Genomic DNA, 13,032 nt, shown 5'->3' on the forward strand with positions numbered 1-13,032 from the left:
GTTGTTTTTTTTATGTTTAAATTTTAACTGTAAAGTAGTACGCCCGCGCTTGCACTTTTTGTTGTTATGGCGGCTATTGCCCGATAAACAATAACTCGAAATATAAGTAAATTTGCGCGTGACCTTTGAAAGTAAGTGCACCACAAAAGGTGCGCCTAGAACAAACAGTAAAGAGGCCAAAGTCGCATCGTTGCACGGATCAACAGCAAATTAGCTCAGCTGCTGCACTGACTCAGCCTGTGAACCGAGCTACCCTTGCAAATCCACGGGAACTGGAAGTTGTCATAACCGGCTTTCACAATGTCATACAACGGCCGCCAAGTGGGAATCTCCAGGCTGCATCGTCGGACTCAGCTGAACCAACCTTCTTCTTCTCGCCCATGGCGACGTTGCTGTCCAATTTAACCGATGTGATGTATAATCCCCTCATCGACACGTTCCACTTAAAGATAACGCTAAAATTGTGGAACGACGATTTTGTGCGGCAGACGCTTCCAGTCGGCAGTACGGGTGGAGAAATGGAACACTATCTAACCGTAGACGAAATGCCGAATCAGTGGCACCAACAATCCGACTACGGCGTATTACATTAAAGTGGTAACCGGTCGCAGTACGGCTTCTGGGCCGACTACGAACTGACCATACGTTCCCGAGGCTTCTGTTTCAATTACTTAGACACACACACACACAGGGCGGAAATCGGGCTCATAACAATATGCCTCCTTACCACGCTGTAATTTATCTTATACGCGCCTGCTCAAAATTCCTTTTTGCGAACTTCCAATGTCGAACGCTCTCGTCCTGGCTTTTTTTGAAAAATCTGACCGAACAATATCCTGTAACAAAACCATGTTGTTTTTTAGTAACTGGCATGCGTCGGCGATCGAGGATAACGGCAGTAGTCAGATTTTGACGTTCAGCCTGTTGACTTTATGGATATGCGCGTGCAGTGTTTTGGTGTAGGGGCTAATAAGGGTTTTACTGTTTCCTGCGCGTCGTGCAAAAATATCCCTGGTTGCAGATTACTACAATGACCTTTTTGAAAGTATCACCTTTGTTGCCACTTAGCGAGTGGAGAACAAAATTCAACAAAACAAATAACAGTTAACAACTTGATGTTTCTGTACTGTACATCATACACTAGTAACTAATAAAATATACAGTCTGTACAGTACTTCTCCTTATCAATGACCAGCGCCGGGAGGGACATCCTTAAAATTAGTTCCCTGTCTTGCTTCGCAACGACTTGAAATACGTCACAGTCACAATATTGTGTATGTAAACATTCTTTCATCAGTGACGTCACATACGCAACCTGTTCCGATAACTATCCAATACATGCGCAAAACAGTAAAAATTCTTCGTTGTCTAAGCTTGTAGAAAAAATGGTATATTTTACATTCATGACCTTGCGACCTTCTAAAAAAAAGCAAAAACAAAAACTGTCAGAACAAACCGTGTAAAAACAGTCATCTTCCACTACTCAACCATATCGGAAAGACGCATAACCAGTTCTCATCCAACACTCACAAGTCAGTGCAAACATAACACGATAACAAATTAAAAAACAAAATCTGGTCGTGTACCACATGTGAAAGGAACAAAATAAAATAAAGCCACGAAAATTGTGGCGTAGTGCAGTGGCACTGACGTCACGAGAATGTTGTGTCCTCTGTGACCTCTATGTGGTGTGTTGTCCAGCATGGCAACTGCGGTTGCAGTGTGCCATTGTTGTCCTGATGACAACGATCAGTTGGTTGTTTGCGCCCTCAGTGGCGGTTCATAATAAATACGTATTATGCCGCCACCTTCAAGTCGTGACAGTGGCGTGAAGGATGTCAGTACTTGTGGCGTATAGGTGTTAATGTATGCTGCTTTACTGCCGGAACGACGCGATCGACGAGCGAGGGAGAGGCACAACAACTCCATCCATCGGATGTAAAACGTGTGCTGGGAACGAGTGCCTGAATCGTGGATGGTATCCACGAGGGAAAGCAGGGCGGGAGGAGAAGTGCCGCACCTGTGGAGGCAGATGGGAAAGCCGCGACGATGGAGAGGCGGACGAGTACCGTTCCTCCGTGAGGCCTGTGACCAAGATATACGTCTGCTTAAGGCTGCCCAGCCAAGGAAGAGAATTGGTTTCGGCGACGCACCTGGGAAATGGGCGAAGCCTGGAGACCGACGGTTCCTTCGTGGCAGAAGGGTGAGCGAAGCCAGACATCCGTGGACACCAGCGACGGTGCCAGTGACAAGGCACAGTCTCTGAAACGATGAACAAGGAACGTGGTGAAAGGATGAAAGATTCCAGTGGATCAAGAAGCCGTGCGGATGCTTATCAGGCTGGTTGAGGCACGAAGAGCGCGGTGAGACGGACGGCGTGGAAAGAGTTTGGTGAATGCTGGACTCGGAGAGCCAGCCAGATGACCTTCACCAGCAAGGGAGAATTAGCGAGTTGTACGTACAAGGACGCAATTGTACAGGTTGAGTGAGTTTGTGCATTTTAATACGGAAAATGGAATTAATGATCGTTGCTAAGAAAATTCTGTGCTTGTATCTGTACGTACGTGCTTTGACTAGTATGACTATGGATTTGTACTTCTTTGTTAGCACTTCAGAAGTGAAGGGCGTGTGGCGTAGTGCAGTGGCACTGACGTCACGAGAATGTTGTGTCCTCTGTGACCTCTATGTGGTGTGTTGTCCAGCATGGCAACTGCGGTTGCAGTGTGCCATTGTTGTCCTGATGACAAATTGACAACGATCAGTTGGTTGTTTGCGCCCTCAGTGGCGGTTCATAATAAATACGTATTATGCCGCCACCTTCAAGTCGTGACAGGAATATCGGAATATTATCGGAATATCCATTCGAACAGAAGGATCCCAACTTCGAAATTGCATCTAAATGAACAGCCAGGAACAGCGTTCCCACCATTCCCTTTTATCCCCGTGCGCTGTTAACCACTCGAGTTTGTTCGTTCTTTACGCGGCTCGTTTCTTCGTATAAACATGAATTGTAGTTTTAGATGCCATCTTCTTCGCAATACAGTCAGCAGCGTGCTTCTTAAGCTTGGGACTGGCAATCCACGTATTGCAGATGCGGCACAATAGCTTCTTCTGGGGGTCCTCCCTGGGCAGGGCGGCGGTCACCAACCCATGGCGATTGTCCAGGTGTTGCTGTAGTGCGTAATTAGCGCTGAACGCTTCCTCACATTCCGGACGAGGACAGGTGTATGCGCTCGGCCCACCGTCTCCATACGCGGCGCTCGGACCCCCGTGGTACACTCTGCCTTCCGCTGGATGTGTGCTGGAGACAGGTTCTTCTTCCTTGATTACGACATTCCCTACACCGACGGCTTTGCGAGGCTGTGCGGAGAATGGCAGAGGCGGTTTCACCGTGGCGAATCGGTACTGAAACAGGTTCTGTACCTCGGACTGCAGCAACAGGCCACTCTGCAACGAAGGGCCACGATTAGATGAAAAACTGTCCTGAACGACCAATATCAAAAATTAATTCTATAAAAAATCATTGACTATATATAGCCCATAGGTATGTGTACTTACGACGTTTTCGCTTTTTGTGCAGTGCAGCTACGCTTTAAAATACATTTTCTCAATGCGTTCCTGAGTCCGCATAAAACGCTTTTCAATTTTTACAAGTTTCATGAACAATCATATTATTTGACCGTTATAAAAGATTAAAGCCTCTAACCCGGTTTTGCCGAATCTCAGAATTTCATTGAGTGCGGACTATCGGTATGTGGGCAATTTGTGTTTTTACTGTTTAAAATGCGGACGAAATCAAAGTTTATTCGCGTTTCTGTCGATTTCATGCTTACCGTGTACGCCGTAACCGTGAAAACCGTTGTGTTTATTTTAAAAAAACATTAATTACTTCCAAATACCTTGATGGGGCCATCAGCCAGCTGCGCGTTGGTCAACAGCGGAAACCGCACCAAAAACAACGCTTCCCCTAACATCCGACGCCGATTGGTGGGCGACGGGTCCACGTTGCCGACCTTACAGACTTCCCGCGCCCATCTGGAACCGAGAAAGGCTCACGATCCGGTAGATCAATTACTATCGGTATGTGACACTACTACACTACCTCTCAACAGCCAAGTAGACGTTATATTCCGCTGCCGACAGCGTGCCACGTTGCAGAATCATCATGATGGTCTTGTGACGAAGTTGTGCAAACTGTTCCGACTGGAGGAGCTCGTCAGCACAGCGATCGATCAAGTCTAGGCAGCGCTCCATAATCGCCTTCAAGTCGGCACCGAAACGAACGACCTGCAACAGGTCACGTATGATAAAAACTGTTGAACAACTACGACGGCCGAATTCTGACGAACAGTATCCAGGATGACCAGGCAGTTGTTGACGCCCAGACCGGCGCTGACGAAGTCGCTGCACATCTCCATCAACAGCGGCAGATCGTACTTCTTGGCGCATACCAGCGTGTGGATGACGTTGTCCATATACAAATTCTCCACAGTGCCAGTATATAGAAAACTATAAGTAACCAGACTGAAGTGGCGGGAAAAATAATGACATTGAATTTTTCGGCTTTTTTAGGAACAAATATCTTCTAGAAACTAAAATGGCCTTTGAATCCCTTCTATTAATATGTTCATATAAGTAAAGGCCAAATTTGTGGGTAGTGGGTACTTCGAAGGTTTGTTTGCTTTCAATGAATTAACTAATCTACATGACTAAAAATATTACAGAACACTTCTAACAAGTGGTCAGCAATAATACTAGCGTGCGAGCATGATTCAAGGCGAGCAATACAAGGTTTCTGAAAGGGACCGTCAAAATCCGCGAATAGGGTTAGCGACCACATTCGGGACGGTCTGCTAGTACCTAACGGTCCTAACCTGAGCATATTTCCAAAGGCAGCGGGAATAACATCAGGAATGTCAATAGGTTGATCACATCGTTGTGGAGAATCTCCGTAGAACATCGCGCCAAACACCGAGCAACGCAGGCTCAGGACGTACCTTCAAAATTTGAAGTACAAGGCTCCAATGCTGAAGCAACAGCAGGGTACCATCAGTTCTTCGTTCTTACTTATGCGCACGGAAACACTGTGCTGGTCCGAACTGTCGTCCGACAGTAAACTGTACGTCACTGAACTCTCCACTGTTCAGGGAGCGCTTGATGCTGCTGGCCAGTTGTAGCCCGAATCGTTCGTGGCTTGTAGACGCTGAGGAATTATGAGACATCGCTACCAGCTGAATAATGCTCTTGACCTGAAGGAAAACCACGGTGACAAAAGAAGGGGCTCTCAGTTCCCGATATGAAAATTTTGAAAACGCACGGCTGACGTCTCCAAGTAAAAACTCTGCGGCTCTACAATTCTCATAAGTGATAAATCCCAAACAACATTAATAAATCAATACGCTGCGTACTGTAGAATTCATTGCAAATCGCTTGCGTGTGCTTCGGTTAGTTCGGTATGCTGTGTGCATCACATCCCCACATGCAAGCCATTTGGTGCTGTCTCTTATCATAACCATGCTATTTTAACCATCTGCGCGACAAGATCTCCCGCCTATAACATGTGCATATCTACTTACGTTCTGGACTTTGCCCGACCTTATTCTTGTTTACGTACAGTCCGGAGTCCGTGCAGTTCACCATTACTACTTTGTGCGCGCAGAATCACACCGATAGTATGGACGCTGTCCGTAATAACCTACAACCTACAAATGGAGAAACTATCTCGCTTTTTCGGGAAACCTCGGAGTAGTTAGCAATTGTCACAAATAAACACACAGACGTTCTATTATACGAACCCGTAACGTACTTAAAATATATGCGTTACTTAGTGTACATCGACACATCTTAAAAGAAAACTTACCTTACAAAAAATCAGACTTACATCGCGAAAAGTTACCGGTTCGACGTCCTCACACACATTCCCTGCCACAAAATAAACATTCAAAATAAACAGATCAGTTCGTACAGAAAAGATTATCAGTAACTGCAGTATTTTATCGTAGCTGGCATTTTGAATTTGAAAGTCATTGCACGGTACCTAATGTACTTGCGGACACAGCCATCGTTTCTGACAAAAAAATTGATATAAAGGTTTTGCTACTCGACAGAGTACTGTACTAAACCTTTGTTCAAATTAAACTTGAGCACTAATAGTTTACACGAGAAAATAAACAGATCAGATTTTGAAAACGAAAAATGGAGCCGTATTTTGCGATCGCTCTTTTATATAACTACTTTTAGCGCTGAAGCGAATTTTCCTGTGCAACTACGTACATGACTACATCATACATGTATAGCGCCTTGTTAGATTCCAGGCCAGTGGCCAGCGCATGTGAGATGATTTTTCAACTTTAGTAGTCAAGCTGAGGAGAGGATAGACCACGGCCAAACTGAAAAGAGAACAGGCCGGCAGCTTGTTTCACTGCGGTACTTGACTGTGGTACGACTGCCGTGCTGTGGCGCACGCCGTCAGCTTACCTATTCCGAGCTTGGACAGACTACGCACAGTGAGCACACTGCACTCTCGCTCCATTGATTTTCCGAGCGTCATTAGTAAAAATTTGTAACACAGTTAAAGTGTTAAACACTGTAACAGTTCCTAATCTTTTGCTTGTTTTCGCTGGCCTGTCGCTGCATCTGTTCACCCACGTTTATCCACCGAGGCTGCAAAGACCATTTCTTCGACGCTTTCAAGTCTAAACACTGTCCAGTATCCACTGTAGGATGCATGCAGCGCGTTGATTGCCAATTACCCTGCTAATTCATCCCCAGTACTGATCATGAGCAAACGCCACAACTCCAGCCCCAACCCCTCCTCCCTGGCCGCGGCGGCCCCCACCCCGCCCCTGGGCAACCCCCAGCCGGAGTGCCTGCAGGCGCCCTCCTCCACCTCCTCCTCCACCCAGTCCCTCTCCCCCGGGATGGACTTTCGCAGCGTCTTCAGCCCCGACAATCTCAACAGCGCCCCCCTGGACCTGGAACCCCGGGGCGGTGGGACTGCCGCCTTGCCGTCGTGGGGCTGGCAGGGCAGTAAGAACAGCGTCCTGGAACGGCTGCAGTTTCTGCTGGGGAATAATGTCCTCTCGGATGTGACGTTCATCGTGGGGAAGGAGGGTCCTGTGCGGATGCCTGCGCACAAGTCCGTGTGTTTGGGGCGAATGTTGTTGATGGGTGATTCGTCTGTGTTGACGGGAATCGTTGCAGGTTTGTGCTGACGATGGGCTCGACGGTGTTCGATGCCATGTTCAACGGCCCCTTGGCCACCAAAGAGAAGGAGATACACTTGCCTGATATCGAGCACACGGCCTTCGCCACGCTTCTCAAGTGAGCGCATTAAATACCGCGATTGCGGATTATTCTTAATTTTTATATCATTCTAGTTGCCGCACTCGTGATTTACACTAATGCCTGTCTGATGGCAGTGTATTTAATTTTGGCTTTCTCTTTTGATTTTTTTCTGGAGAAAATATGCTGCTGTTATATCATCTGTTTGCCATCAATTTTTCTGAAATAAATTGCACAAAATGAAGCAATATTCTTTTTAAGATATACATTATTTAATATTATTATCTCAGTAATTTAGTAGTTTGTACCGTATTTGTAGTGGTACAGTAATTTCTTGTAATTCTTGCAGATTTTGATATATTGCAACCTTGCAAGTAGCGGTAATAACGACTGAAATTTCACACGCAATTTTACGGTATTTACTTTCATGTTGCTTTTCATTTTGTTATGTATTCATCAAATTATATTACATGTTTGTGATGGTTTCCTGAATTTTTTATTTTTAGTTGATGTTTTTCGCGGTTGATGAATTTTTCGTTTTTTAGCATTCCTCCGGCGGCTACAAATTTAGCTTGCGTTTGAATTTCAAATCATATTGCTTTGTGGAATTATGGAGATTTTTTGCAGGTTTCTGTACACGGATGAACTGGGGGATATCACGCATTACTCTGTGATGACGACGCTGTATGTGGCCAAGAAGTACGCCGTTCCGGCGCTGCAAGCCGCGTGTGTGCAGTTTCTAAAGAATAATCTCTGCCCCAGTAATGCCTTTCTCCTCGTCACCCAGGTAATGCCGTCAAATATTAATATTTTTTCGTCAATTACTAATATTCGTAGCATCGTTTTTTTCCGGGTTTTCTTTCTTCTTCTGTAAGTAAATGCTATCATGCAGCAATCCCAATTTGTAATTGATCGCTGAAATACGAGTATGAGCAAAATTACACATAAAAGTTTGAACTCTGGATCCTACTGCATTTTTGTTAGCATTTTATGAATTTAGGTTAATATTCGAAATATTAATATTAGGTGTAAACCCTTATGTCGGTTACCTGAGATTGTCGACTTTGTGTTTTTGAAACATAATTTCGAAGTTTATAAAATAGCGATGTACGGATACGTACAAGAGCAGCTGATATTTTATACTTTGTAAACTCAGCACTAATGGCTGGACGAAACACTTGGAGGAGAACTGTCTGTGGCTGCGAAATGCGAATAAATTAGGTATAATTTAGATATACATAATTATATTCTAATTGTAATTTAAATTACAGTTATTTAATTTAATTTTAATTTAAATTATTTAAATTGTATCTAAATCATTAGAATTTAAACAACTTTATAGAGGTTTTTATGGCCATCGCTTGCAGTGTGAAATTAACGTTGCCCTTTGCATGTATGTGTCCAGGCGCGTCTGTTCGCGGAGATGGAGCTGGCCAACCTGTGTCTGGAGATGATCGACAAGCACACGGGGGAGGCCATCACGGCGGAGGGCTTCCTGGAGCTGGATCACGAGACGCTGTGCTCGGTGCTGGAGAGGGACACGCTGCACATCCGTGAGAACAAGCTCTTCCAGGCCGCCGACAAGTGAGTGATCGCATCTTGCAACTGTTGCTAACCGTATGGGCTTCGCGCTGTCCGTTGGCCGTTGCGGGCCACGGCAAACGCACACAACACACGGCAACGCGTGCGCCGAGCCGGCCCGAACGCGATTAGTGCGTTTGTCACTCGGTTCGTCGCGTGCAGCTTACTTCCGGTGTATGGAAATTAGTGAATGCACTGGCTCATTAAAAACAGATTTATTGCTTGAAGTGAAAATGTCCGGGCAGCGATAATTATATTCCAAGTGATTTTACAGTGTTATTGTATTTTTGTGTATTTTTAACAGTGTTGTTTTTGTATTTAACAGTGATTTAGCACTGTTTTTGTTTGTTTGTAAAAATAAATGAATAAGTAAAACTAAATAACCACCAAAAATAGAACTAAGTTAAATTACAAAATAAAAATGAAATAAAATAATAGAAATCAATAACTAAATGACCATCAAATTAAGTAATAAAATGCATTAATAATAATAAATAACTAAATGACTATCAAATTAATGAAATTTTGTAGTTTAAGTGATTAAAACTAAATACAAATTACAAACGGAGCGGTAAAACATTTTTCATGTAAATGAAACCATAAAAACAAGATTTCTTGGACAACGGTGTCTATTCGTCAATATGAACCGCAGTTTAACTGAGGTGCTGCTATAGAAAATTTAATATCCTCGGAAAAATGTTATTTTAAAATTGCGGCTCTTTTTAAAATTGACAAACCGATGCAACATAAAAGGCGGAATTATTTCTGCGGGTGTTTGTTGAGCTAATATTATGCTGATTATTATATTTTCGCGGTACATAAACCAGCTGTTAAACCGGTTGCAGGAAGTGTTTGTTTGTGCTGTGTGTTGAATGCAATTACGTTGGATTAAGGTTTTGACATTTGGATCAGTGATTACGCCAATATTGGCTGAATGAACTGCATTGTGTACCAACATTATGCCGGTAGGTGGGCCGAGCACGAATGTGTCCGGCAAGGCAAGATCGTCGACGCGGCACGGAAGCGTGAGGTACTGGCCAACGCCCTGGAGCTCATCCGCTTTCCCGTCATGAGCATCGAGGAATTCGCGCTCGGACCAGCCCAGGTACGAGTATTTTCCGAAAATTTATTATAACAGGCGTTACTACGACTTTTGACTACATTTTCAAATCTCCTTTTTAATTAGGAAATTATTAAGTATATAATCGTATAAAATTGAGATAATAATTATTTATCAATTTTAAATTTGGAATTCACTGAAGTTGTTGATTAATTTGGATTCGATTTATCGTAATTCTGAGCGCACACGGTTCAATAATCCCTTAAATAACAACCACTAGATATTTTTGGAGCAAATATTATCAGCAATAATTTCAAATTGTATTCCCGGCCTCCCTAAGAAAATTAAATTGAAAAGAAATATTTCTGTTAAAAAAATGGCAGTTGCTTTTTTAACTTCCGTTTGGCTGAATTGACACCAATGCCTTCGGCTTCAGAAGTTGTGATAGAGCATAACCAAGAAAGCCACAACACTGCATAACGTTGACAGTGTAAATAATCGTAATCACACGACGGGAATGAGCTCTCGTCGGCTCAGTGTTGATCGCGATGCTGATGGGTATGTTGTGATTTGTGCAGAGCGGTCTGCTGTCGGACAAGGAGGTGAAGGAGCTCTTCCTGTACTTCACGCTGAACCCCAAACCGGAGACACGCTTCGTCTGTATGCCGCGCAGCTGTGTGGCCGGCAAGGAGTACGTCTGCAACCGCTTCCAGGCCACCGACAGTCGCTGGGGCTACAGCGGCACCGCCGACCGCATCCGGTAAGGTCCTAATGACTACGCAGCTGGACTAGTCGCTTAGCGAACCAGGCCGCAAAATTAGCACTGTACGGTTTATTTTGTATTTTTTTAAAAAAATTTTAATACGGTTTTCCAATTTTTGTTAGTTTTTTTATTGCGATGGAGGCAAAAGTTACATTGTGAGCAACGGCTGCTGAATGCCCGTAGCATTGTAAAAACTGAATATAACAATGGGGGGTAGCGACTTTCAAGGCCAGGTAAAAAGATGCGAGACCAAGACATGCAACTGCTTTTAGAAATGGTTAAACCTTGTGATGTCTGGCTTTTGGTGCTTTAATCGGAGCCACAACACTACAAATGTTGCCGATATACAGAGAACGCAGCTGACCACAAGCAGCGCTCTCGTTGCGCTGGCACCGTAATTGCTCGTTCTTCCGTACTCTGAAAAACGTCCGAAACGAAGCAGAAAACATATAATCATACGAAAAGTAACCAATATAAAATAATTCAAAAACCGAGCAATCGTCATAATATTCTGATTATATTTAATAATCTTTCCAGATAATAAACAGTTAATTAAGCGAAGCCGGTTGTACTTGATTTCCACCGGCCGTCACGCGGTCGGAATTGCCTGGTTTTTATCTGTAATTTATTTGAGAACGGGCAGACCTGGTTGTATTGTATCGTGTGTTTATGGTTAGGTTCACGGTGGACCGGCAGATCTACGTGATGGGCCTGGGCCTGTACGGGTCGGTGCACGGGCCGGCCGAGTACAGCGTCAGCCTGCAGATCATCCTGTCCTCCAACCAGCGCGTCGTCGCCCAGCACGACAACACCTTCTCCAGCGACGGCACCGAGGCCGTCTTCCGCGTCATGTTCAAGAAGCCCGTGGAGATCATGGCGCAGACGCACTACACCATCTCCGCCTGCCTGAAGGTAAGCGCTCGTCCAGTCATCCATCCAGCAGTGGTTAGAAAAAAAAGTATTGCTTGTTTACACTTTTTTTGCGATGAAGTTGTATCATGATAAACACACACTGTGTACTGAAACTATTGACCGTTTTTTTTCCGTGCGTTGTTGCCATTTCACTACGTTTCACCCTAATTTGATGCTGCGTGTAACGCAGACCTGATTTAATACGGTTTAGTCAAGAAAGCTGATTTAATGCAGTTTAGTCAAGAATAACACGGAAAAATTTGAAAAACAGCTAAATATTAGAACAGCATATACAAAATCAGTTATAAATACAAAATATAATATGGTTAGAAGCTTAGAACAGAAGGTACAATACAAAATAAATGAAAATCTTGCTTAATCATTCTGTATTAATTTTAATCATTTTTCTCGGAACGAAGTGGTCCTTGATCAAGATGTTTCTTGCACGATAAAATACTCGTAATTTCGTGTCATGAATTTCCTCCAGATTTAAAGCTGTGAATTGGCGTTTTTCGACTGCGGATTGTGGATTAAATTGTAGCGAATGATAAAATTAAAAAAATTTGTTGTGGTACTGAATAACGTTATTTTATGAATTGAAGTAAAGTCGTAATGGTGTCTTGGTGCAGGGCCCGGATTCGCATTACGGGACGCGGGGAGCGCGGAAGGTGACGAAAGTGATCGGGAAGGATTCCTCCGTGACCTTCAACTTTATTTACTCCCCCGGTAACAATAACGGCACGTCCGTGGAGGACGGACAAATACCCGAGATCATTTTCTACACCGTTTAAGATTTTTTACCCGTATTTACATGCATACCCGTACGCGCACGCTCGGTTGTTTTACATATGTTTTTTATTTGTATATAAAGCCATAGTCGTTGTGAATTTAAGTTTTAGCAGTAATTTGCCGTCGTTTCGTGTATGCGGTTAATATTCGTTGCGACAGCTTTGATATAGAATAATATTTGGAAATGTGATAGAAATAAATATGTGCTTGGAATCTTGAGCGTATTTTCTAGATAACCGATGCTGTGTGAGGCAGACGATTTCGTCGGCTGGCAGAAGCAGTTGGTATCTTCCTGCTCGACGCAATATTTTGGTAAACACAAAGAGCGTAACAGAATACAAAGGTAAATCTAGTTATTTCACTGCAGAGCTAAACAGAAAAAAATAACACTCAGTAAGAACAAATAAATGTCATGAATGGATATTCTTATTTAATTATCATCAGGAACTTGATCATCGTAATAAATGGCTTCGCATCCTTAATATCATGACTATTAACTATTAAGGCTCAGTATTAATATTTCGGTTAGCGTGCTTTTATAAGCTTCTCTACAGTAATTTGCATATACAGTAATATCTCTACAGTAATCCGCGCTGTTTTCTGTTAACTATATATCTTTACTAATCTTAATGTACATTCACTA

The 13,032-nt window shown here is 43.5% G+C and overlaps 2 protein-coding genes across 3 annotated transcripts; one reads left to right on the forward strand and one right to left on the reverse strand.

Moving 5' to 3' along the window:
• Positions 1–190: 190 nt before the first annotated feature.
• Positions 191–5,470, reverse strand: LOC129600556 (BTB/POZ domain-containing protein 6-B-like). Of its 2 annotated transcripts, XR_008692077.1 has the most exons (8): positions 5,068–5,470; positions 4,875–4,997; positions 4,350–4,509; positions 4,103–4,287; positions 3,900–4,035; positions 1,457–3,447; positions 728–836; positions 191–530 (listed from the first exon to the last, which is right to left on the reverse strand). XR_008692077.1 is itself a non-coding variant. In XM_055499112.1 (6 exons), the coding sequence occupies exons 1-6, from the start codon at positions 5,220–5,222 to the stop codon at positions 2,977–2,979; spliced, it is 1,230 nt and encodes a 409-aa protein (XP_055355087.1). In that variant the 5' UTR covers positions 5,223–5,470; the 3' UTR covers positions 1,303–2,976. The 2 variants fall into 2 exon arrangements, 1 of the variants encoding a protein (XP_055355087.1); XM_055499112.1 differs by lacking the exons at positions 191–530; positions 728–836 and having other exon boundaries at positions 1,303–3,447.
• Positions 5,471–6,525: 1,055 nt separating this feature from the next.
• Positions 6,526–12,590, forward strand: LOC129600566 (BTB/POZ domain-containing protein 1-like). Its single transcript, XM_055499128.1, has 8 exons — positions 6,526–7,138; positions 7,204–7,323; positions 7,912–8,071; positions 8,690–8,868; positions 9,835–9,970; positions 10,504–10,685; positions 11,366–11,600; positions 12,230–12,590. Exons 1-8 carry the CDS (start codon positions 6,780–6,782, stop codon positions 12,389–12,391), a joined length of 1,533 nt encoding a protein of 510 aa, XP_055355103.1. The 5' UTR covers positions 6,526–6,779; the 3' UTR covers positions 12,392–12,590.
• The last annotated feature ends 442 nt before the right edge of the window (positions 12,591–13,032 follow it).

This window comes from Paramacrobiotus metropolitanus, unplaced genomic scaffold (genome assembly GCF_019649055.1).
Source record: "Paramacrobiotus metropolitanus isolate TYO unplaced genomic scaffold, Prichtersi_v1.0 Parri_scaffold0000183, whole genome shotgun sequence".
NCBI lineage: Eukaryota > Metazoa > Tardigrada > Eutardigrada > Parachela > Macrobiotidae > Paramacrobiotus > Paramacrobiotus metropolitanus.

Coding starts and splice junctions, on each gene's coding strand:
- LOC129600556 (XM_055499112.1), bottom strand. CDS start 5,222: ATGTCTCATAATTCCTCAGCGTCTACAAGCCACGAACGATTCGGGCTA. Junction 4,998..5,067: donor CAGTGTTTCCGTGCGCATAA/GTAAGAACGAAG, acceptor CAAATTTTGAAG/GTACGTCCTGAGCCTGCGTT. Junction 4,288..4,349: donor GCCTGGTCATCCTGGATACT/GTTCGTCAGAAT, acceptor GACCTGTTGCAG/GTCGTTCGTTTCGGTGCCGA.
- LOC129600566 (XM_055499128.1), top strand. CDS start 6,780: ATGAGCAAACGCCACAACTCCAGCCCCAACCCCTCCTCCCTGGCCGCG. Junction 10,686..11,365: donor GGCACCGCCGACCGCATCCG/GTAAGGTCCTAA, acceptor GTTTATGGTTAG/GTTCACGGTGGACCGGCAGA. Junction 11,601..12,229: donor CCATCTCCGCCTGCCTGAAG/GTAAGCGCTCGT, acceptor GTCTTGGTGCAG/GGCCCGGATTCGCATTACGG.